Here is a 24,568-nt window from a genome sequence, read left to right on the forward strand (position 1 = left end):
ACTCTTCAGGATCTGACTGTTGAGAGCAGCTTGGAAAAGGGCACTAAATTTAATAAATACAGCGTAAGTCAGCCAGCAACTCTTTTCCTTCATGAATCCACACTAAATTATCACCTTGGGGACCTGCTCCTTGCCTTCCCAAAAAACACTGGGTGTGGAGCCGAGTGCAATTATTGTTAATTCCCGTATTAAATTCAGATCCGGATGGGCTGTCCCACTTCACCAAGGGCTATCACCCTGCTGCAGCCAACAGGCACAGTCAGCTCAAATCTGCTCAAGTGGCTTCTTCACCCTTAAAAGCAGGATGTGCTCATTAGCTGGAATAGGCACATCCTCACAATCCTTGATTTTTGTTTGGATTTAAGTATTTCATGACAAATAGTTTGAATTTTAACACCCCTCCAACCAAACTGTTTCAAAGAATGCCCTGCATTTCCAAGCTGCTCTAAATATTGCAAAACAAATCTGAAGGCTCAGAAATGGAACAGCAAACTCACGCTCATCCCTTGAGTAAAAATTATTTTATGCAAATCTCAGCTCACAGCAGGATTCATCCTTAATAATTTGTGTTTCTACACCATTAAGGAGTCCTTACCATAAGCACACCACAAAATTAGGTGCTGCACAGGAGAGAGATTAAGAAAACCTACCTCAATATCAAGAATTTACACAAACAAAAGCATTAACAGTGAATAATATAAAGGCCCTGCAAGTATCTGTGGTTGTAGGATGAAAGCAAACAATAAATTGCTTCTGCCTTTGATTTGATGAGCCTTGATGAGACCCATGAGCATTTGGGCAAGGACAGCGATTTTGGGACGGTTCAGCTTGGACAGCACCACGTTCATTATTTTTTAAAATTACATCTAGGAGTTTGTAAAGCACCACAGGCAAAGAGGAATCAGAGAGATCAACCAGTTCAAATATTGGACTATAGCAACCCATGAGGAAACCAAACACTCACCCAGGGCTACAAAATACCCCCTCGATTTTCCTAAATATCTGCGTATGTGATGGAGCCAGGAATTACTGTCTAAACCAACGGTACGGAGAACAAAGAAATGACCTTTTTAATGTAAAGAACGAGCTCAAAACCCACATCCCCTCTCCCAGGGGAGGTGGCTGGCTTTGCTCTGGTCCCATCAGGATTATGACACACGCAGCTTTTTAATGAGGGAGCTTCTCAGCTCCCAGCTGTACCTGCCAGGGGAGGCCACGGGGAGGGGACGACTGGCGGCCAAAGGACGGGGCACCACAGGCACTCCAAGGCAGTTATTCCCAGTTTTCCAGGGCTAGAACAGTATCCATTCACACAGGCTCATTTTCAGATGAGCACACCATTTTTACAGGTGACAAATGCTGCTCCTGTGCCCAAACCCACCCTGCACAGGGTGGGAGGGACTCGTGAAGCAGCCCACAAACCACCCCGCTCTCTCAGGTGCATCTGGCCACACTCCTGCTGTAAAATGCCCCACATAAATACACAGCTTTGATCAACATAAAGCTAAATAAATTCTGTGCTAAATAGATTTACAGCCCTGGCTGAAGACCCGGCACAAATTGTAATCGGGAGGATCAACAACAGCTTCCTGATCTCATTTTCATGCACGACGCTCTGTAGGCGAACGCGCGGAATCAGCGGAGGCGCAGAAATTAACCAGCAAAAATCAGTATTAATTTTAAACACTGCACACATTTGTAATCAGTGGTGCTCTCTGTTACAAAAGCTGGATATTACATGGGGAATTCCGGGGATGAAGGCTTTAATCCAGGCTCTGACAGCCTGGTCACCCCCTCCTCTCGCCAAGAGCTGTTCCACCGCGTAATTGCTCACCGGAGCAGCCGCTGATTTTCTTGCTCTATCCCCAGGCTCCACTGCGCTCACCAGGCTCTTTATTCAAGCAAATTGCCACGGGGATGAAGTTATTTAGCCATATGAGAAGGATAAATTCGGGGGGCTGGCCACACGACAAGCGCAGGGAGCAGCTGAACGTCTTCTGTGGCACGGCAAGACAGAAGGTAGGACTGAGGCAGCTCTAAAAGCCTGTATTTTATATTCCCAGTGACATGTGCATTTTGACAACAGCAGCCAGTTGTCTCACACATGCACATTCTCTCCCTTTTTTTTCCCCCCTCAGAAGATAGAAAATAGTGCCAAGAACCTGGCTCCTCTTCAGGGAAACACGTTCAAAAATTCTCCGTTCAAACAGATGGCCCAATAGTGGTCTTCTGGTTTGCTACTCACATTTTTTTTTAAATAAACTAATTTTAAAATGTTTTTCACATTCCACAGCATTTCCACAAAACAAAACAAAAAACAAACAAAAAAAGGAAAATATTCTTTCCCCTCAGAAGGTGCTGGGGCACCACCCAGGCTCCTCAGGGAATAGTCATGGCCTCAAATCCTGCCAAAGCTCTGGGAGCATTTGGACAATGCTCTCAGAGATGCACAGGGTGAGATTGTTGGTGTTGTAGGAATCCAGAAATGGAGAAACATTTCTCTGTTTGTCCCATTCTCCAAAAAAGGTATTCATCTTGTCTGTCACTGACAGAAAAACTGCCAAATATCCCTGGGTAAACCAGGATTTATAAAAAATTAAGTAGAAAGTAGTAGAATGTTTAGTATGTCACTGAAGTGAAAAATATAGATTTTAGAGTGTTTAATACATGGAGTAAAGACAGAAGAAAAAAGGTGTAGTTCTTAACTCTCCTTCTTCCTTCTTCTCCATGATTCTGCAGTTTATAAGAGCACAAAGAGCAATTTGTTTGAAAGTCAGTGACAGTTTTAGTTACGTAAGTAGATACAGAAAACTAATTTGCTAATATATAAAAACAATACACGTGTCTATTGTTAATAGGGTAAAAATGGATATAAAGATGAAACAGCCACGTGGTTGGAAGCCATTTTGTGCCATCAAAACCAAAGTGTGCCAGGTTATAATGATTTGAACTTGTGCAGAAAGTCTGGAGAGACCTGCCAAGTCTTTGATAACATCCTAATAAACACAAGAAACAAGATCCTAATGAGCTCTGGAGTTTTCTTCAGACCTGGAGGACTGAGATAAACGGAGCTCCCCGTGAGGGAGGATCTCAAAGGAGCTCGGCTCAGAAGAGACTGAGAAATCCATTTCAAGAAGTGCAGCATAAAACAGTGAAAGAAGTTACAGGTGTGTCTTTGTTGAATCAGTGACTCTCCACAGCTCAGGATACTCCATGATTGTGTGATTTTGGGTATTTCCTGAATGCAAGCACGCTGCTAAACAACAATTCAGAAACCACGAATGGCTGAGCTGGGTCGAGGACCAAAGGACCAAGGAACCATCGTTTGCCACATGAGACTAAAGCTGCAAAAGGAGCCCTGGCCCACCCTCCCAACAGACCACCTGGGTGAAACAAACCCCAAAGGCAGCCTAGACTGAGCTCTTCAGCCCCCACCATCTGCTTCTCTCAACTGATTTAAGATGTAGTTCAGGAAATACGTGGAGAGGTCTCCCAGAAGTATCAAGCCATACCCAATTAAAGCAAGATACCCCCAACAGGTACCGCCTATAAATGCAATATTGCACCACATAATCTGATCTTTACCCAAAAACTAGCAAAGAAGCACTAATATATGATCTTGCAACTCCGTGGAAAGAGGATTCACTGCTGGAATTTTAGTAGCATTTAACAAATTATTTCTGAGATGCATTCACTGATGTATTTGCAGTGCCTCTCCAGAAGGGCAGATGTAATGGGTTCCCAAAACCTGGAAGTGATTTGAAGGGAATGTATGAATGAAATTTTCAGGTTTTGAGCATTCAGGAAACAAATTGTACACTTCAAAAATATTTAAAAATTACCTCAAGCTGCACAGAATCACCAGGGCTGGATGGGACAGTGGGAAGAAACTGTGAGGGTGGGCAGGCCCTGGCACAGGGTGCCCAGAGAAGCTGTGGCTGTCCCTGGATCCCTGGAAGTGTCCAAGGCCAGGCTGGACATTGGGGCTTGGAGCAGCCTGGGATATCTGAAGGTGTCCCTGCCCATGGCAGGGGGTGGGATGAAATGAGTTTTAAGGTCCCTCCCCAAGTCCAGCCATGCTGGGATTCCATGATAAACAGGCTGAGCTAGATCTAATGTTTTATCTCAAACAGAAGGAGGGGAAGGTGGTTGATTAAACCACCAAGATAAATGGGAACAAACCAGAGACAGCCTCTGAGCAACTAAGTTTCCCTCATTACCCAGAGACAGGACTCAGGAGCAGAGCAGTGCAGATTCTACTCTCACTGCAAAGCTCCTGACAGCCAGGGTAGGCTTTGCTAAGCCAGCTGGAGAGGGCCAGTCCTTAAAAAACCACTGTAATGTCAGTGCAGATATAAAGGTAAAGCACACTCTGTCCCCATCAAATGACTCATCTGAAAGAAGCAGCACGATGCCAATCCAAGTTTCTGCAGCAGTTTCAACTCTCCTGCACCCAGTTTATTAATAACCTAGAAGATGGAAGTAACAGGCTATTTAGTTTCTAGATAATGAAGCAGGAGGGACTGTAATTATGGTAGAAAATTGGATTGTACTTCAACATGAGCGTAATGAGTTCAAGAAATAGAGGGGAAAAATAAAAGCAGCATCACAGGGACAAAAGTAGGGACAAACCAGCTGTGGAAAGATGGGAGACAATGGCAAAAACCTCTGGCACAAGAGAGAAAAGCAGCTGGAAATTCCTGCAGAGTACAGAGAGGGGGACAGCTCATCCTAGCCCATGTCACCATGCCAGCCTCAGTCTGTGCTGATCTGGATAGGGAATCCCAAGGCAGATAAGGACCAAAATCTGCCTAGAAAATACCCAGTCAAAAAATAAGCATGTGAACCCTGGTTATTTAGGAGAACACACTAGGAAGGCAGAAGAGATGTGAAGTCTTACTAAGAAACAAAATGGAAATATTTTTTCCATCTTTCCAGTAATTAATTATTATGGTCCTAGGGAAACAAGGAAGAATATCAAGTGGGAGCAGACATACAAAGCTCTACACCCCAATTCCAGGGATAAACCTTGGGTTCAGACACCCCTTAGTCCAACATGAAGTAGGAACATATCTTTATCAGATACCCACTGCACATCAATACACAAAAATTGTGTAAGTAAAAGCTGAATATGTTGTGTATTCTCCTAGTTCAGAAGCATTTCTGATGGATTGAAGGGGAGGAAAAAAAACCCCATGAAGCTGTAGGGAGCCCTCCTCCTGTGACTCACACAGAGCCCTCACACCCACCCAAGCTCCCCAAGATCAGGAGCCTCTTGCAGCCACAAGCTGACCAGGACCTACAGTTCAATCACTGCTCCCATTTCTACTAACAGCTCACTTTGCATCTTTTATTTTCCTTTTCTTGGTTTATCTTACTGACAGCAGGTGCAGAGGGTTGCTTACACCTCACACCCACTAATTGTATACACACAAGTCTAATTTTAAAAGCTTATTTTTATCAAAGCAGAGACAGAAAAACCTCAGCACGTCAGCTCCTTCAGGCAGGATGTGATACCACTTTAGCACACTCCTACTTTTTTCCACCACCAGTCTTTTCCAGTTTTAAACACTTACAGCCCAAGACATCACTTTCCAAACAAAGATCCTTACAAAGTCAGCCCCATGATTTAAAATAAAACTTCTAAGTTGGATTTTCAGGCATTTCATCTTCCAGACAACCCAGCTTTCAATCTAACACAAAATTCATCTGCTCAAAATTTCTGCTTGACCTCACAAGCTTCCAACATAATTGCAAAATCTTAAGGCACACTAACAAATCCTAAACAGCCCACAAAGATGAGCCCAAAAATTACCTCCTATAAGCACTGATGCACAGATCTCAGGCCTTTTCTTACCCCTCTTGCCTTTTCAAACATCCCTTTGCTTTTTATACCTAGCCAGCTTCTCTAATACCTGTCCTTTCATTACAGTTTTACATCACAAATAGCAACCCTGAAGTTAAAACTGGACTTTGCAGTGATTACACCATAATTTGCCCTCCCTAAAATGGGTACAAACACCTGGTGACAGCCTGCAGTGGCAGCAAATCAAGGGGTCTGTTGAGAATTCAAAATACTGTGAATAAAATGCTTTCTGATACAACTTCCCAAAACAACAACAGATTCAGTGGAAGGGGAAAAAAAAAAAAGCTCACAATAAGAAATCAAATCTAAGCTGAACAAGGAACAAATTCAAAGAAAAATATTAAAATCTGTCTTTGAGACCAAGAGTGAAACAGTGGGCTGTGATTTAGAAATACATCCAGAAGTAGTTTTTCAGAAATAAAGCAAAAGGCAGGTCCAGCAGGAGCCACTCCAAACTGGCTTCAAAAGCAACAGCAGCAGAAAGCAGGGAGCACTGGAGACTTGAAGCCATGGAATCCCAGAATTTTGGCTGTAAAAGCCCTCTCACATCACCAAGTCTGACCCCTAACCCAGCACTGCCAGGGCCACCACTAACCCCTGGTCCCAAGTGCCACATCCACACGTTTTTCTGAACACTTGCAGGGACAGTGATCCCACCACTGCCCTGAACTGCCAGCTCCAATGCTCAACAAGCCTTCTGGTGAAAAACTTGTCCTTAATACCTTAAATGTGTGCCTCCCCTGGGCACAACTTGAGGTCATTTCCTCTTGTAGCATCACTCGCTACTTGGGAGAAGTCACTTTTATTCCTGTTCAGAGCCTAAAGTTGTAACAGAAGTTGTAAATCTGCTTTACAGTTTTTCCCTGAGTCAGACCCTTCAGAGGAGCCCGTTATGAGAAGGACACAAATGCTACAGACATTATTTCCCAAAAATCTCTGGGCATTCAAGGTGCAAGCTGTTAAAGAGAACACCTTAAGGACCCTCAAGGCACGCAACCTAAAAGGGAAGTGTTTTCTGGCAATCTGCTTCCTCAGCACCTCCTAAAGAGCAAATACTTGAGGTTTTTCCTTTAATTAACAGAACTCCTTATTTGTGTGACACTTTAAACAGCCCCCAACCCGACAGCTGGAACAGAGAGGTTTTCAAAGGACTCTCTAACCCACACAGGCAGTCCCAGGAGGGCAGGGAGAGGGAAGGGCTCCAGAGGGGAGAGGGCAGAATACATAAACACCTTCTTTTATGTTGAGCCTGAAAGGTTCCAAAAGCCCAAGAGAACCCACTTTTAAAGCAGTGCTTTAAAAGGATCAAAAAAGAGACAAGTGTTGTTTTTTATCTGGGTGTCAGCGTGAAATGCCAAATAAAAATAATCAGCCAGTACTATTAGAGCAAAAAGACAAAGAACTGAAAAGAGGTAATTTTGAAACACATGTCCCAAGTCATCACTATCTTCTGAACATGGGACAGCATCTGCCTGTGGGTTTACAGGCCAAAAAAACCTTCATCTGCCCCAAAGTGCTGAGAGGGCTTGTGAAAACTGCACCAAGGATTTGAAACCAACACAGAAAATTTCAGCTTCCTGAGGTTTTGCAGCCCAAGAACCACAAAATACAGCTTTAAGGTAAATGTGGCTTTTTTGAACTCATGTTGGGATTCTTGAAAAACCTCCCTGTGTAAGCCTTGTGTAAATTTTTACATGTATGAAGGTGATTTTTTTGGAATTCCAAAAAATCCTGAACAAAAAGGCAAGAATGCTTCCGAGGAAAGCACCCAAGTACATCCTCACAGGACACATTGATCTGCTGTTCATTTACATTTCAGCCAGCTGCTCGCCAAGAACAGAGCACACACATTAGTCTGCGACACATCCTCCTTTTCTTCATCAAAGATCAAATTTGGGTGTTTAGTAAATATGGCCTTCCTACATATTTGAAAATATATTAACTAGATAAAAATAGCAAGTGGCTTCTGTAAAGAGACTGGCAGCCTCAGGAACCTAATTGTTCACAGCAGGCAGAATTGCATGAGTCATGTGGAGAAGGGGACAAGAACCTCAGTGCTACAGAGGGGAACAATTGCCCAGTTCTGCTGCAGCTCCCATGTTCTATTCCACCCAAAACACAACCTGTGACCCCACCCCAACGTTCAATCTCTCAGCACAACCAGATGCAAGCAAAGAAGGATCCCAGAGTGGTTTGGGTTGGAAGGGCCTTTACAGGCCATCCCATTCCACCACCTGCCAAGGGCAGGGATAGCTTCCATTATATCCCTGGTTACTCCAAGCCTGGCCTTGAACACTTCCAGGGACAGGGAGTCTTTTTTTTTTTTAATCTCTTTGGGCTTTTTTTTCCCAGGTGAACCAGGTCCACACTCTTGGATTCAGCCCAGGATCAGATTTGAATGAAGACACCTGGAAGTTCAGCCCAGTTAAGAGATTATTCCTGAACTTTCTGCATACATATTGTGTAAGGGCCTGAGACCAGGAGAAAATCTCTTAAGAGGATGTGAACAAAAGCAGCTGAAATTTTAAAGCACTCTTCCTCAATCCTCCTTGCATAATTACCCTTTGCTGAGAAAGCATCAGACAGAAATAGTTACTTGAGATAAATGGAAAAACATGGACACTCATCCCTCAAGATGTCATTTCTACACAGAATCAGAACCCTTTAGGTTGGAAAAGGCTTGAAGTTCATCAGTGCATGTTTTCCTTACAGGCTGGCAACTTATTTTTATGATGCTTTCATGATATGCTTCAAAGGGCAGGCTGAGTGTGACACTTCATTTAATATTTTAACATTAAACATGAGCATTCCTGCTGTTTTATGACCATTCCTGACATTCAAGTGATACACTGCTCACTGAGGTACTGAAAAAAGTAAGGTGCTGAAGGCTGCACTAGTATAAAAATATTTTTAGGTCAGATTTGGAAAGAGAGTAAATGATCACAGCTTTCTGAAAAAACACATTAAAGGCTTTATTCTGTACCTTTTACTGGGGGAAAAATCTCATTTTTATTGTAAGTTTCTCCACTAAGAGAGGTGGAACCTCCAGTGACTGCAAGAGCTACTTGCTGTCTCAAGTCAGGATGGTGGATGGCTTTTATGCTTTTTAAAACACTAAAAATAATTACTCCACATGAAATGAATAAATAACTTAAATATATCCCAAAGTACACAGAGAAGAAAAAAACTTTTTTGTCACCCCAGCAGAGACACCCTGGACCATAATTTGTCTTTTTTTTTATTATTATTAGACTCACTAGAAAACAAAGTACTGAAATAATCATGACATGACTTAAAATATTCACAGACATGCCAGAGATGTGGAAAAGCCTTTAAGTCATGTTTCACACCTCTGTGGCTTTTTGGAAACAAAACCCAAACAAGTAACAGAATCCTCCTGACACCCACTACTCCTGTAAACTTCAGTTCACCTTGGTCTGCAAAGAATTCAGTCTCAAATTCCACGTACACCACACATTTCTGTTTGCTCCTACAGGCAGAATTAAATTTTAAATGGGATGGGAAAAAAAAGCCACAACATTTCCCACACCTTAATTGTTGTTCCAGTAGGTGAAGCACCCAGCAGTCGTAGGTTTTTCTTCCAATCACTTAGAAGGTTCTTAGAAGATCACAAATCCCTAGGATTCCTTATTTCCCATCAATTCCTCCTTGTATCATCACAGAAAAAAACCTGACAGTCCCAGACTACTGAAATTCCCCTCTTACAACAGGGTAACACATTGCTGCTTTTCTCACATCTGATTTAAAATGTGTCACTCAGCAGCACAGCTAAGTGTATGTCAAATACGCAGAGGAAGAGTCTCAAGGCCGTTCTTCTTCCTAATAAAAACATGTTCTTTGAGAAAACAAAGGTTTGCAAGTTACAAACACATGAGGGACTGAAAAGTTCTGAACAGAAATAAAAACTGGGGCAGGCAGTGAGAGAAAACTCCACTGTGAAGCCTAGGATTCCTCCTTGTGGTGGGGAGGCGGTGATGGGCAGCAAGAGAAATCGGTCACTTAGAGAGCTGAAGGAAATCTGAAACCATTTTTACATAGTTAAAATTCATTTACTGGAATGCTGAAGCCTTCAAGGCCTACAGGAGATGTGGCACTTGTCTGATGCAGGGCAGGTTTCGTGGTAATTGTAGCAATTTAGAAGAGAAAGACGAGCAGAAATAGCAGTCCCTGGCCCTAAATCACCACTTTCACGTGAGGCAAATATCCATCACTTCACCCATTAAGCACTGATTTTATGATGCCTGATAAATTTAGATGTTAGGAAGCCATTCCAAACCAGTAAACTCAGGTTTTTCTAAACTGATCAAGCAGGTGACACCTTAACATCTGATACACATCCTCTTCTTTATCCAATTTAACAGCCTGGCACATTTACAGCCCCTCAGAAAAGGAAGAGGGGAGGATCCACAAGGGTCTCCAACGTGAAGGATTACACTTTCTTTTCTAGGGACTTGCTTGAAGGACCTAAAAGTGCTCAAGACCAGGTTGGACTGGGCTTGGAGCGACCTGGGATGGTGGAAAACATCCCTGCCTTCGGCAGAGGATGGAATTGGGTGAGCTTTAAGGGCCCTTTAACCCAAACCACTCTGTGGTTCTGTGATTCTCTGACAGATGTAAAACACCACCAAATCACCACTACATGTTTACTGAGGATAATTTATATGGTTTGAATTTCCTTCAATGCTGACTTGATTGGAAACCTTGACCTTATCCCTCACAAGGCAAATCAGAGCTCTTAATTATTCCAGTTTTCCTCTTGTTAATGAAATGCAACAGTGTCATTAGTGAGGCTTGTCAGCCACACTTATGTGCAGAGAAATGATTTGACACTGCTTTTGTCATCTAATCCTTTCAGGAAAAACAGTCACAACGTCACTCAAGCACTGTAAATAAAAATCCTTCAAGACAAAGGGGACAGATGGCAACACTCCCAAGGAGTATCACCTAAAATATTCATCCTTTAGGAGGAGAGGAGGGTTAGCCCTGTCAACAGTCAGTAGATTTGAATCTTCCAAGGGAAAAGAACAACAGCCAAATATCCTCTGTTCATGAAGTGAGGCTGTTCATGAAGATCTGTCAGGATAGTGATTTTTGCAGAAGATTTGCTGCACTCAGGGACACGACACCCTCCATCAGCATTTCTCACTATCAGCATGCAGAGGCATGGATCCACACACACTTCTGTGCAGAGGCTCAATTGCTACCACCAATTATTACTGTCAGTTCTAGCTACAAACCAGCAAAAATATTTAGGGCAAACTTACAGAATGCAAGGCCTCAGTGTTAGTGTAATTCCACAGGAAAAGCCTTGTCCATCCCTCCCTTCCCCTCTCCTCCCATTTTAACTACAATTCCAGGCTGTTAAAATGTCAACTACCAAGCTAAACCAGCTTCCTGTGGTAAGAGTTAATTAGAAACAAATGTTATCAGAGATGCATGAAACTACAAACTACTGCTGAAGAGACAACTACAGCAAGAGACAACAACAGTGAGATGTACTAAAGACTTGAAATAAAAAGGAAACAACTCAAAATGATACACAAAACAAGGGGAAAAAACGCTCTAGTACAGAAACCACCATCTCTCTCTTCAAAACGAGAGCTGCCATGAAGACAATGTATAGTTACCTGCATCCATATCTGCAAAGAAGGGAACAGCCAGTAAGGAAAAGAAGGAACCAGAAATTCAGTGTCTCAGAGTTGGATTTAAAAGTTCATAAGGAGAACAGATAAAGAAAAATAATCAAAAAAGTATTTACTGTAAGATAAACCTTGATAAGGTACTGTGATATTTTTGATTTTAAGCTATAAACTTGGATTACTATTAAACACTACAGCATAAAAATTATTTTTCTATGCCATAAAAACTTTTTTTTAAAAAAGACCAAATATTTAATACATTAAACAATAAAGCAAAGTTACACCTTTAAGTTCAGGCTGGTGAAGATTTTTATTCTCTCAACATCCTGACTGTACAGAAATCCACCACTACAGACATACAGTAATTGTGGCTTTCAACAGCCCAGAGCAGCACTACTGAGAGCAGTCAACTCCTCTGCATCAGGACTAATTCCCATATGGACACACACTGTGGGCCAAAGTAGTTAAAGGATGCTAAGCAATTATGGAAAATCTACAATTATACTCATCCTACATACTCGGTCTGGAGAATGTTAAAGCAAGAATCTCCGTGAATTTTGAAGTAGTGCATGGATTTTTATTTATTTTTTTTTTGTTAATTCATTTCTGCGTGATCAAAAATGAATAAGGATGTAGTTTTGGGGGGAGGAAATAAGAGTGGGATTTGTGTATGCACGTACCTTCGGGTGACTCCTCCTGGACATAGGTGCCGGTCAGGTACCGGTGCACCAGCGCTGACTTCCCACTTGCCAGGTTACCCACAATCCCCTGGAAATAAAAATAAAAAGGAGGAGAAACAAAAAATTCAACTGCAGTTAATCCCTGTAGAAAGAAATGCATTCAAGCAAAGTCTTCACATGGAAGTAACATCCCAAACAATAGACATGGTGCAAAACGTGCCAAGAGATAAAATAAACAACAGAGCAGTTTGGGGTGGAAAGGACCTTCGAGATCATCTTGTTCCACCACCTTCCACCACCCCAGGGTGCTCCAAGCCTCATTCAGCCTGGCCTTGGACATTTCCAGGGATGGGGCACCCTGTCCCAGGGCCTCCCCACCCTCACAGGGAATTATTTCAGCCCAGCCCCACAGGGGTTTTTCTTCCTGGAGCTGCTCAAATGCCAAAAGCCTTGAGCATATTTGGGGTTTGTGGCTGTAAAGGGGAACACGGAGCTGAGGACATCGTGCTCCTTTCTTGGGGGTGGGAGGTGATGGAAACTTCTTTCCCCCTTTGAAACAAGCCCAGCCTGCTCTGTTCTCTCCTGTTTACTTGACCCTCGCCAGAGGTTCAGAACAGAAGGTCCCTGGAGAGAAGATGAACTCTGCTGATCTGCTCAAGATTGCCAAATGGACCGCGGCTGCAGCAACGAGCTGCACATCACTGCACATTCTCTACCCCATCTTCTTAATCCTAATTGGCAAGGAACTGCCCTCCTTATCAGACAGGAGCCAGCCACGTGTGCTGGCACCCCAAATTCCCTCCCCACTGATCCCACAGCGTGGGCAGCAGGGGAGGGAGGGATGCTGGGATGAGTCACAGGAAGAAAATGACATCTCTAACATGTGTCCCTTACCCCCAGAACATGAAGCAACCTCTCTAATTAATGAATTTTCTCTCCATTATATGCCCATGTACTGCAATATATTTGCTTACTCCCACTCACAGCACAAAACCATTGAGACCTGAGGGAACCCTGTGAGTAAACATTTCAGCCTTGGCACCTCTTCTCATCACCAAACCAACACCACCTCCCCTTCCTTACAAAGCTTCCCACTAAAGTTCCTTCCCACTATTTTTTTTGCCTACAACAATGTACAAAATCCCCCCTGTTCAGGATTCACCACCATCAAAAAAGAGTTCATTTAGTGTGTGAAAGCTGAACTGTATTTTTAATGGTCTAGACATTTGGCCAAGACACAGTTTTCCAGTGAAACCTTCACTTACAAGTGATTAGCCTTGTGTGGATGGAAATTAATGTTATTTTCTATTACACTCATGCCAAAACTGTAACTTCCAGGGACAAGAGAAAAGCATCAACCTGGGGCTCCAATCAGAGGCAACATCCCATGGCTTGGATGGCTTTTTCTATACCAGAGACCCCCAATATTTGAAAGACATCAAATTATTCAAGAACACATATTTTAATTTTTTTAAATATCCCAAAGGTCATACCAGGTTACACCATTTGACAGCACTTCAGGTTCTCTGATGCATTCTTACAAAGTAGGAGAAATAAATTCTACACTGGTGAAAAAAAATAAAAATCTGAGTTCTGATACAGTTTCTCTCTTAATCAGCACTAATATTTGCTTTAAGGCTGATCCCCCACAGTATGACAAAAATGCCAGCCTGTTTTCACAGCAGTCATATTCCTCTCTCCCCTGTTTCATACACAAACAATCCGAGTCATCTCCATTTATTTATGGATATGTCTGAAATGCACCAAGTTATGACAAGCATGTTAGGGAACAAAAATACCACCCTAACCCAGTTCAGGGAGGAGAAAATTCAGCTACAACTCACTGCTCTTTTCAGTTATGACTTGTGCAACACTGAATCATTTATTTCCATGTGCTAGACATGCTGTAAAACAAACCCAAGCCACTTTGCCCACTCCTCCTAAAGCCTGTTGGGAAAAATAATAAACTGTACTGATGGCACTCGGCATTTTAAAGCTGTCCCTAAGAGGAGCCTGACTGCACTTTGCATATTTTTTTGCAAGAAATTTGGTGATTTTATCCAGAAATATGTCATGTTTATTCAGCCTAACATATACTTATTTAATATCTGAATAAACAGGACCTAGAAACCCCAAAGGCACTGGTATCACCATGTTCCTGACCACAATAAAAGCATGAAAAGCCGTAAGTTAAACTCAAGTACTGGATCAGCAGGAACCCATTACAGAATTCCAGACTGGTTTGGGTTGGAAGGGACCTTAAAGCTCATGCAGTTACACCCCCTGCCATGGGCAGGGACACCTTCCCCTATCCCAGGTTGCTCCAAACCCCCTCCAAGGTGGCCTTGAATATCCTCCTGAGCACTGGGAAGAAACCAACCCTTGTGTTGCTGAAAAAAGGAGGCACAGACTGATGTTTTTTTCCTCAAAGGCACAGTGAAAAATACCTCCTTCCTTTATTGCAGCCCTGGGGGCTTTCTCTGCTCTCCCAGGGCCACTTTCTGTTCCCTTTAAAATTATGCAGAGCCCAAAGGGTACAACAACAGCCACTCTAGAAATAAATAATAAATATTCGCCTCCCAGACTGTACAGGAGGACACCCTCTCCCTTTAACATGGCCCTCATGTTCCTCAGTCACAAGGAGCACCCAGGATGAAGCTGAACTTTGGGAATGACAGAGGTGACCCACGGCCCCAGCCCCTCCCCAAGGGCAGATGTGAAGGAAAGGTAGAGCGGATTTCAGCTGGGCTTCCTAATTTACCCTTCCTGTTGGAGCACAAGTTCACAGGAACAACTGCTGCTGCTGGCTTCCATCATTTGCAGTGCTATAATCAAATTATTCTTTGTGTAACAGCAGAAGTTCTGCTTTTACCCTTGGACAGCCATCTCGTGGCACTCTGACCACTGCAAATCAATTCTCTGCAGCAGCCACGCAGCTGAAATCTGTTTTCTACTGCCCTGCTTCAGACAACACAGGCAAGACACCCAAGGTAAGCACTCACATGATGCAGCCAGGCTGTCACAAGAGAAAAATGTACCCTGACACCATCACCTGGTGCTTGGAATCATTTGTGTTCTCAACTACAACATGGAGTACCTGCAGCTCTGGTCTCACCTGCAATTCCCAATTTTCTTGGTGGGTGCTGTGAATGAACAGGGCTCAGAGAAGGGGAAGGGATGTGCAAGGAAACCCAGGATAAGCCAGCTTCCAGTGCTGGACTCCTATCCAACCAATACCTCCCAGTCCTGAATTCCTGGTTTTTCACTGTGTGAGGTATTTGTGGTCTTCCAAATGACAGCATCTGTTTAACAAAACTCAGGCACCTTTCCTGTATTAGGGAGTTACATCCACTGACTGGCAGATTCTTCTTGTACTCACCTTGAGCACTGCTAAAGTCAAAATGGCCACACAACTGTAGTTGTGAGGATGCTGCCCCCATTAAAATGCCTCTCTCAGTGAATTTATCCTGTTAAATGTGCCCTTGCAGATTCTCTCACCTCTATAAAACATTACTATCAATTCAGATTTGGGAAAGGGTTAAATTCTTTAAAGAGAGGGAGAACAGACATCTGGTCCTTTAAGAAATCATGAAAGCTTAATATGGGGAGATAAAATGAGCTTTACATGTCAGCTGCTAACTTCCACTGCCCTCATAAGACTTCCCTGCTGAGAAGATCCCCCTTGGAAGCTGCTTCTTGGAGCAGAACAAACTCAAACAGCAATAAAATACTGAGAGATCTTTGAAGTATGATTAAAATAAATATTGAATATACATCATCTTCATAAAGATAGCCTCAGCCCTGGAAGTGTCCAGGGTCAGGTTGGAGGGGGCTTGGAGCAACCTGGAGTAGTGGAAAGTGTTCCTGCCCGTGGCAGGGGGTGGAAGGGGATGAGCTTTGAGGTCCCTCCCAACCTAAACCCTTCAGTGGGTCTATAACAGATGCATAGAGGGAAAATTTCTTTATTTATTAAAATTGCTTTCTACATTTTTTCCCAACAGAAGCTCGAATTAAGCATGGAAGATCCCCACTTGTGTGGGACATTTCCAGGATGTTTTCCAAGACAGGAGCAAACATGAACTCACCACTTTCAGCTCTGGTACAGATCGGCTCAGTGTCCATTCCTGGCTATTTACAAAGGCATCTGTGGAAGAGGAAAACATTCCCAACATCAGGATAATGACATTTAATGCTCTGCTGCACACAATTTCATGCCACGGTTTGGGAATGCGAGACCAAAGGCCACGCCTGATTCTTGGGAGGCTGACAGTCCAACATGACAAAAAACAGGGAAATTATACAAAAAAAATTCCAGAAATTCCCATTCTGCATGGATTTGCTCTCAGCAGCATCATCACATCATCACCAAGCTCAAAGTAACCACAGGCCCTTGGAGCTGTGCAAAGGCTCGTCCAGTGTGTACCTGGTTAAACCATTTCCCATGCACAGCAACACATTCCTTCCCTACAGGAGAAGCCGTGGATTTGTCACGTTACAAGTCCCTGACTGCAGCTGCCACCATCTGCAGTAACTTCTCCACCCAGGTAAATAAGAAAATTTGTTGGTTCTAAAGCATGTTATTTTCTACTGCACATCACAATGTCAGCAACTGCAGCAACCAGTCAGTGGGAACATCCCTGCTTAGGAAGGGGAAAATCTCTCTTTTTTTCCTCAAACACGCTATTTTTTCAATAGCATAATCAAAGCAGAAATAAACCACAGATCCATTTCCTACAAAATTAATTAAAAACTACTTGGGGCAGGGATTGATTTCTTGAAGAAAGGCAAGTTTCTCACAGAAATTATGTTCTTTGGGCTGCACTTGGCTCCTGCCTCACTGACAATTCCACACCAAAGAAGAGAAATAAGGCTGTTTTTCTGTATTTAGAAACTTTCACAATTTTGTTCCTTCCCTAAAGGTCTGGTCAGCTGTAAGCAAACAGACAGTGATGTTTCTGTTACAAACCCAGAGTGGATCTTGATTTAACCCCTCCAGAACCACGCAAACCAGCTGAATGCCTGCTCTGCACAGAATGCTCTTACTGAGGAGATCAGCTCCAACTCCACAGAAATGAAGCAGCACCAAGATTTCCAGCGTTCCAATCAATTCCTGAAGCCACAGGAAAATAACAGATGGAAAGTTACACCTGACCACATTTTTAAGCAAGCCACTTAAGGTCCTGCAAGCCACTGCTTCCCCTCCAATAAACCCATCAGCATGAGGAGAAGGCAGTTTCATTTCATTTTTCGATCTGGAGAGTGATTCTGTGAAATTGAAGGCAATTTCCTATTCTAGATGTGACCCTCACTAACTTCAGAAACCACCCAAGCTTTCCCAGCACCCACCTAAAAACAAACATTTGCATTTTCCAGTGTATCTCTATTAAATATCTTGCTCTTGCCTCAATATCCCAAAAAAAAACTATTAGCCAGGAATTAGGAAAGCTCCAGATGCATGTAACATCTTTCTGTATTAAATCCTGTGTGTACCTATATGAAATCACATGGAAAATGATCAGTATTTTGGTACAGGGATGAGCTCCTCCCACACACTCACTGGCAGGGGAAGGAAAACCAAAGGCATTCCATGGGCAAGAGAAGACACTGGTCATGCAGCTCCTGTTCCATCACCTGAAGTCCCTCTGGATCAAAACCCTGGGAAGAGCTTTCTGTGCTACACCCAGCTGACAATAACTTGAGATAGACACAAAACAAGCAGCAAGTTTCATTTGGGAACACTGCATGCAAGACCTGCTCATGATTAAAGCATTCCAAAGGGACCACAGCTTGGTCTAGGGATGTTCTCCTGCCTTCCTGTGGTAAGGAATGTTTTCCCAGACAGGGAGCAATGGAATGGGGAGCTTTAGATTGGGTATTGGGAAAAATTTCACTGCCCTAACAGGAAATTATCAACTCTCATGGTTTGCTTTGAGCTGCTGTGGATTTGGGAAGGAGCAGCCAAGGCTGAGTGAGATGAGGAGGTTTCAGCTCATCCCCAGACTCTCAGGAGTCAAACAAAACCATCAGTCTCAGGCAGGTATTATCCCTGACTCGTGGAGGTTTAGGTGTGTGAAACAAACTGGAAGAGCTCCCTATTAATGTCAACAAGCTTCCATAAAAAAGAACCACTGGATTTTATCACCATGGAAGGTGAGAAAAAGGTGAGTGAGCAAATCACTGCTGCTGAGTTGGAGAACTGCAAAAAAATCTGCCAAGCCAAAGGGTAAACTGCACAAGGGTAAAAAGAACATCACAAATCTGTTTTTTCTCTATAATAAAAACCTTAAATTATTATTTTGGAAGACCTGTGCTTTCCAAAAGGACAAATCAGGGAGGCAATGAAAGCTAAAATTCCAAAAAGCACAGAGGCCAAAAGACAAAACAGAAGGTGGGCAGCTGCAGAAAGGAAGCCCAAGGGTGTGGATTTGGTCCTTCCTTCATCAAAATACACCAAAACCCCACATAAGGAGCTTCCAAAACTGTATCAGGTCTCAAGGACCCTCCACATGGGTAATATATGTATTTTAATCCTGACTGGAAATATAAGAAATAAAATTAAATTCACTAGTCAAGGTGCTAGACTTCTTTACAAAGCTTCCCCTTTTCTGCTAAGCCCTTGGATCCTACCCCCACACAGGTTTTGAGTGTCTAAAATACTTGATAAAGGTTGAAATTCCATTTTATTGCTAAAGTACGCCTCTTCAAAACAAAACCCACCAAAAACCACCCTGACCTCAACCCAGCTAATTTAAACTAAAATCTCCCACTTCTATTACCCTCAATTTGCAATTAATTTACATAAGGTTTTCCAGTGCCCTTTAAAAAAATAAAGCCAGCTCATTTCTATTAGGAGTTCTATGAGATTCCTTTACACTGGCATGTTTACAAGGAATTACCACAGCTAAACACAGAACATGGCATGAAACAGTGCCTGGTCTCTCCAGCAGTGTGAGGTTTGTGTGCCATCATTGGGATGGATGTGGAAGCACCCTCTACCCAATTCACTTTCTAGGAATGCCTCAGGAAAGACTGACTCATTCCAAGTTAATCCCAAGATCCACAGAAGTTAAGGTGAAAAGGTCAAATAGTTGCAGATAGAACATCACAAACAGGTCTGGGAATTTGCCTTAATTTCCTAAATAGAGAAAACTAAATTATAGATACAGCATGAAACACCGGATCCATCAAACTGGAACGTGCAGAGCCCAAATTGTGCAGCCCACAAAAGTTCTCTGCTGAAGCTACAACCCCCCACCACCACATGTTGATTTAAACATATTGGAAGAGATTTGCATAATAAATAGAACCATATGTATGAAGTTGATCAACTAGGGTCTTGTTTGTATTACTGCCCAGCTCTGGAATTCCAGTGAACTCAACCTTCATGTCCCACTCCAGGCTCCACACATGCAAGGAATTACTTTTGTCAATAATTAATCACAGTTGCATGTGCTGCTCCTTTCATTTCTGCATCACTGATCAAAAGCTTCAAATATTCATGGTGTCACTCGTGTCTTTGTAAAACGCGCACCAAGAAGATGCACAGCTGCATTTCCTTCACAAAGGAAAATTCTTCCTTTTTCCTCAATTCTTCTGGTTTTCTTTTTCCTCAATTCTTCTGGTTTTATTTCTACCACTACACTAAAGCACAAACTTGAAGAAGATCCTTGGCTGATTTAAAACCTCAGTTTAGTAACTCAGCCCCACCCAGAGGAACCTTATTAATTCCAGTATTAAGAATGAGATGTAGACTTTGGTTCCACCACACGAATCCCAGAATGGTTTGGGTTGGAAGCTCATCCATTCCACCACGGGCAGGGACACCTTCCACTATCCCAGGTTGCTCCAAGCCCTGTCCAACCTGGCCCTGGACACTTCCAGGGATAGGGCAACACCTGCTGAGGTGAAATCCTGGGGTCTGATGGCCGCTCTTGCCCAGATCCATGCACTCCATGGCACAGGACAGCAGCTGATTCCAAGGTCTGACTGTTCCAACACTCCCTATTTAAAAACCCTGCTAAGAATTTTCCAACAGAAAAATCTTCTTCTTCAAATCCAGCAATGACCACTAAACTCTAAATACAAATTAGCAAAACAATGTTAATGAGAGAACGCAGGGTGAAGCATCAATGAATCCCAGCATCCGCGATTCAAGAGGGGAGGGAAGTCATGAAAACCAGAAATGCCTCCCAGCCATTCCAGCAATAACCACAGCAAGGGCCTGGCTGTTCAGAGTCCAGCAGTCTGGCTCATTCCAAACTTGGGTTTTCACACTGGAGACCCTCTCCTAAATTAATTCCATTTACTGCCACGAGCACCAGCAGCAAGGCAGCTAATGGGACCTCTGAGAAAATGGTTCTAACTGGGGCCAATCAGATTTACACCACTCCCTCCATCCTGAGGAAAAAATCCTCCCCAGCCAGTGCAGTTCATCTGTTTACTATTTTGGGAGAGCCTGGGCAGCCCCAATATTAACACAGCACTGGGCAGTGCCCATCAGCAGCCCTTGAGCCACCAACCTTGTTTTGCCCTTTTTTTTACCCTAATCTCTCACCCTTGTTTAGCAAAAAGTTGAGAAGCTCAGAGATTTCTCTTTCTCTGATCCACATGGAAATTCAATGGCAACCTGACCAAAAAGAGAGGTGAGGGAAGGATGGGCAGATCTCTCTGCAGGATGACATGAAAGGACTTCAATCTTTCACGATTCTTGGAAAGCTTCTCTGCAAGTGCTTCCCTCAGGCAATCCCAATGTTATTTTGCTGTCCTTCTAAATGAAGAAAAGCTGTAAATAAATAGAATATAGAAAAGCCAAGGGATTTCTTTGCAAACTCACAGCTAAAGATCCTTTTTGCTAAGAACAGGAACCCTCAGAAACACAGGAATTAAGTTAAAAGTACCAACAGCTATGTCACACACTGCTCTCCCCCTTCAATAATTTCTGCATTACAAGCAATATTTAGAGTTTCTTCTCCTTTGAAATAAAAACCTGAGAGTGAACAGGTACAGAAAATATTCCTACAAGCTTCCACTCGTCCACAAGGATGCAAATAAGGCCACACATCTCTCTCTTGGAGCTGTATCAAAGCAGCACTTTCAGGACGTATTTCCCAAGGCTCGTGTGCTGATTTTCTTAGCAAAGAGGGAAACGTGCAGATTTTGGGTTGAGACTTGTGATCCTCCTAAAACATGCATTTTTCAGGAGGGGTAATCTCACAGCACATCCTCTCCAACCCAGCCCCTAGCACTTTAAGTCAAATCACTGAGTCAGTTCCAACAGAAAATAGCAGAAAACCATCCTGACATGTTGATTTCTAAGCTTTGCATAAAATATTATTTGGAAGATCGTGTCATGTTTCAAAAGGCTCTTTTTATATATTTTATGGGGCTCTCAGCAAGCTGGTCTAGTGGGAGGTGTCCCTGCCCATGGCAGGAGGTGGAACTGGTCAGGCTTTAAGGTCCCTTCCAACACAAATCACCCTGGAATTCTATGAATCTTTATTCCCGATGTGTTTGGATTTTTAAAATCAGTTTTTTTATATGGGTCCTCTCTGCTTATTCACTCTGTTCCATTACACCAAACAATAACTACAAAGCAGTAACAAATAAAACCTTTCGAAACCCACCCACAGCAGTACCAGGATGATTTAAGGTTTTATTTCCTCCCTACTCAGTGTGACAGAATCATGGATTCTATGGCTTTCCACTGTATGCCAGTTAGGAATTACTGCTGCAACCACCCAGCTCCAAACAGCCCCTTTTTTCCTTCCTGAACTGCAGATGTGTAATTTATAATTCTCAGGCAGTTTAGGCAAAAAGCAGCATTGCAGCTCCCTGCCCTCCTCCGGGTGGGAACTCCAGCCAGGCTCTGGGAATCACATCCCAGCCCTGCACAATGCTGTATTTACACTTCACTAACAGCATTAATACACACACTGCAGAACAAGTCACCAAACTGCCACAGAGCAATTCAATTACAGCCCTAAAACCAGAGGGATTTCACGAGCTGTCAGTTTAAGACTCCTCCCATCCCCTGCCAGTGCTGTCAGGATGGATAAAACCCCAGCAGCTCTTCCAGCTCCAGTGTAAATGTTTGATATTGGACAGATTTATCACTGCCCATACCCAATTCCTAATTATAAACAGGAAAACGAGGCTGAGCTTAGAGCAGTTAAAGCATCAGGAATCTGAGCCCGTGCTCACCAGAGCCTCCCATATCTCCAACATCTGAAAAACCTTTCCCTGTAACTGAGAACTGTATTAAAGAGATATTTAGGTCAAAGCCGTAATCTCTCTTCCAGCAGCGTCTGGCAGCTGCAGCAGCGTTATCCTTTGTGCTGCCATGGAAACAAAAGGAGGACCAGGGATGCAAAGAGCTGCACAAGCTCCCCAGCCAGCAAGCCAGCCTTTCCCAAAATACGCTTCTGGCCTTGGGAATTGGAGAGCGCTTGGCTCTCGCCACAGCATTTGGGTTTTGTCTTCAATTTTCAAATTGTTGAAATCAAAATATTTCAACAGTTTGCTGCTGTTAATATTCCCCCTCTCTCTCTCACATCTACAGCCATTCTACACAGCTTTCAGGTGGGTGCAGAGACGTTACCTCCTTAGGGATAACCCCATTCCTACAAAAGGAATGATGGACAGTGGATCTAAGTATATTCCCAAACTCATGCACTAAGTTTTACAAGTAACACCACCAAATTATTTGTTTTGCCCTTAAATATAATGTAGCTCTAACCCTGACTACTCATCCTAACCCCGCCCACCCCACAAAACAAAATCCTAAAACCAAACAGAGCAGATATTTTGGCTGTAGGATTTTTATAAGGAAAAATAAATTACATACTTAACAAGTAAAACTTCCCATTCCCTGTATTTTCCCAGTGGGCTGGGTTCAGGAGCTGACACACACAGTTAGTGTAAGAGAAATTAAAATACCACACATGAAACCACAGCTTTCTCCTGAGACAACTCTGCCGTGGGAGAAACCCAGAGCACGTCAGCAAGGGATGTTTGGAGTGAGGACTGTCAGGAATACAGCTCAGTTCCAATCAAATGCACATTTCCTAACACATCCCCCAGAGAAATGTGGCACTGGAACTCTGGGCCAGCCCCTTTTCCAACAGGCAATGACAACCCCATCAAGAGGTTGAAAGGAATATAAAAAGCAGACAAAGAGAAAACGAAAGTATCCCTGTAGTACAACTGCTCCCTGCTCCAATAAAATTGGGAAAGGAAAAGATCATCTCTGCAGTGCAGTAATATCTTTTTTTTTCAGGCAATAAACAATATTTTCTAAGGGCCAAATCCCCACAGATATTCAGCTAAACACAGAAGCACAGCAGAAATGGAATCCAGGAAGAAAAAGAAGGCACTGGGGATGGAATGTTTGGTAAATGCCTTATTTTGTTGGGTCTGCCCAAAAGCAGGGCAGTGTCAGAGGTGAGGTGTGTTGTCTCCCATCTCCTGCCTCAGGGGAAGGGCAGTGGCAGTGCCAGCACAGGAAAGATGATCCCACACGGAACTCAGTGAAAATCTGGTGATAAAGTTTCAAGCTCTTCAAGTCACACAGGAGGAAAAATCCACGACTAAATCTGTGTCCCAGCAAGGATGTCCAAAGTACCCAAAATGAGACCCTTCAAAAACCATAGCCTGGGCTGCCTTTCCTGACTATAGACACAAACAAGGAATTAGCCTTTCTTATTCAAATCCAAATATTAATGAGGAACCTCCCTGAGAAGCATCAAAGATGAAAAGGGACAGCTTCTGCAGTTGGCACAAGAAGAATCAGCGTCAAAGGATAAATTAAAAAAGATGAAGTGGGGGGAAAAAAGAGCATTTTGAAAGAATATAGAAACAGATTTATCTGGCAAGAGGAAAGTCACAATTGAGATGCAAAAAAAAAGAAAGAGGCTTTGGTGGGCAGGCTGAAAAGACTTTTAGCTTTTCCAATAGGTAAGAATGGCTGCAATTCAAAAAAAAAGGCAAAAAATTAGCAAGGGGAAGTTGGTGACTATTTGGTAGAGAAGAAAATGGAATCATGGAGTCTCCTGAGCAGGAAGGGACCCACCAGGATCATCAAGTCCAAGCCCTGGCCCCGCACAGACACCCCAACAATCCCACCCTGGGCATCCCTAAGAGCTCCTTGGACTCTGGCAGCCTCAGGTGTGCCCAGCTCCCTCTGGGGGAAGAACCTTTCCCTGATCTCCAGCCTGAGCCTGCCCTCACACAGCTCCAGAAGCAATACTAAATAAAACCAAGCACAGATTAAGCCAGCCCGCACAGGATTCCCACCCCTGGGATTCCACTGGAGATTGTCCTGGGGCAACACCTGAGCATCACCAAAATTTAAGCAGCAGAACATG

At 43.2% G+C, this 24,568-nt stretch overlaps 1 protein-coding gene across 7 annotated transcripts in view; it reads right to left on the reverse strand.

Moving 5' to 3' along the window:
* AGAP1 (ArfGAP with GTPase domain, ankyrin repeat and PH domain 1) overlaps window positions 1-24,568 on the reverse strand; it is a 308,994-nt gene that overhangs the window by 196,847 nt on the left and 87,579 nt on the right. For 4 of the 7 annotated variants that reach the window (XM_058839368.1, XM_058839367.1, XM_058839364.1 and 1 more), the window contains exons 2-4: window positions 16,292-16,350; window positions 12,207-12,294; window positions 11,515-11,526 (exon numbers count right to left, since the gene is read on the reverse strand). In XM_058839368.1, the coding sequence (XP_058695351.1) occupies window positions 11,515-11,526; window positions 12,207-12,294; window positions 16,292-16,350 (159 nt within the window). The remainder of the gene's footprint in view (window positions 1-11,514; window positions 11,527-12,206; window positions 12,295-16,291; window positions 16,351-24,568) is intronic. The other 3 variants (XM_058839370.1, XM_058839369.1, XM_058839365.1) reach the window with 1 other exon arrangement.

The sequence above is a fragment of the Poecile atricapillus genome, chromosome 5, assembly GCF_030490865.1.
Source record: "Poecile atricapillus isolate bPoeAtr1 chromosome 5, bPoeAtr1.hap1, whole genome shotgun sequence".
Taxonomy (NCBI): Eukaryota; Metazoa; Chordata; class Aves; order Passeriformes; family Paridae; genus Poecile; species Poecile atricapillus.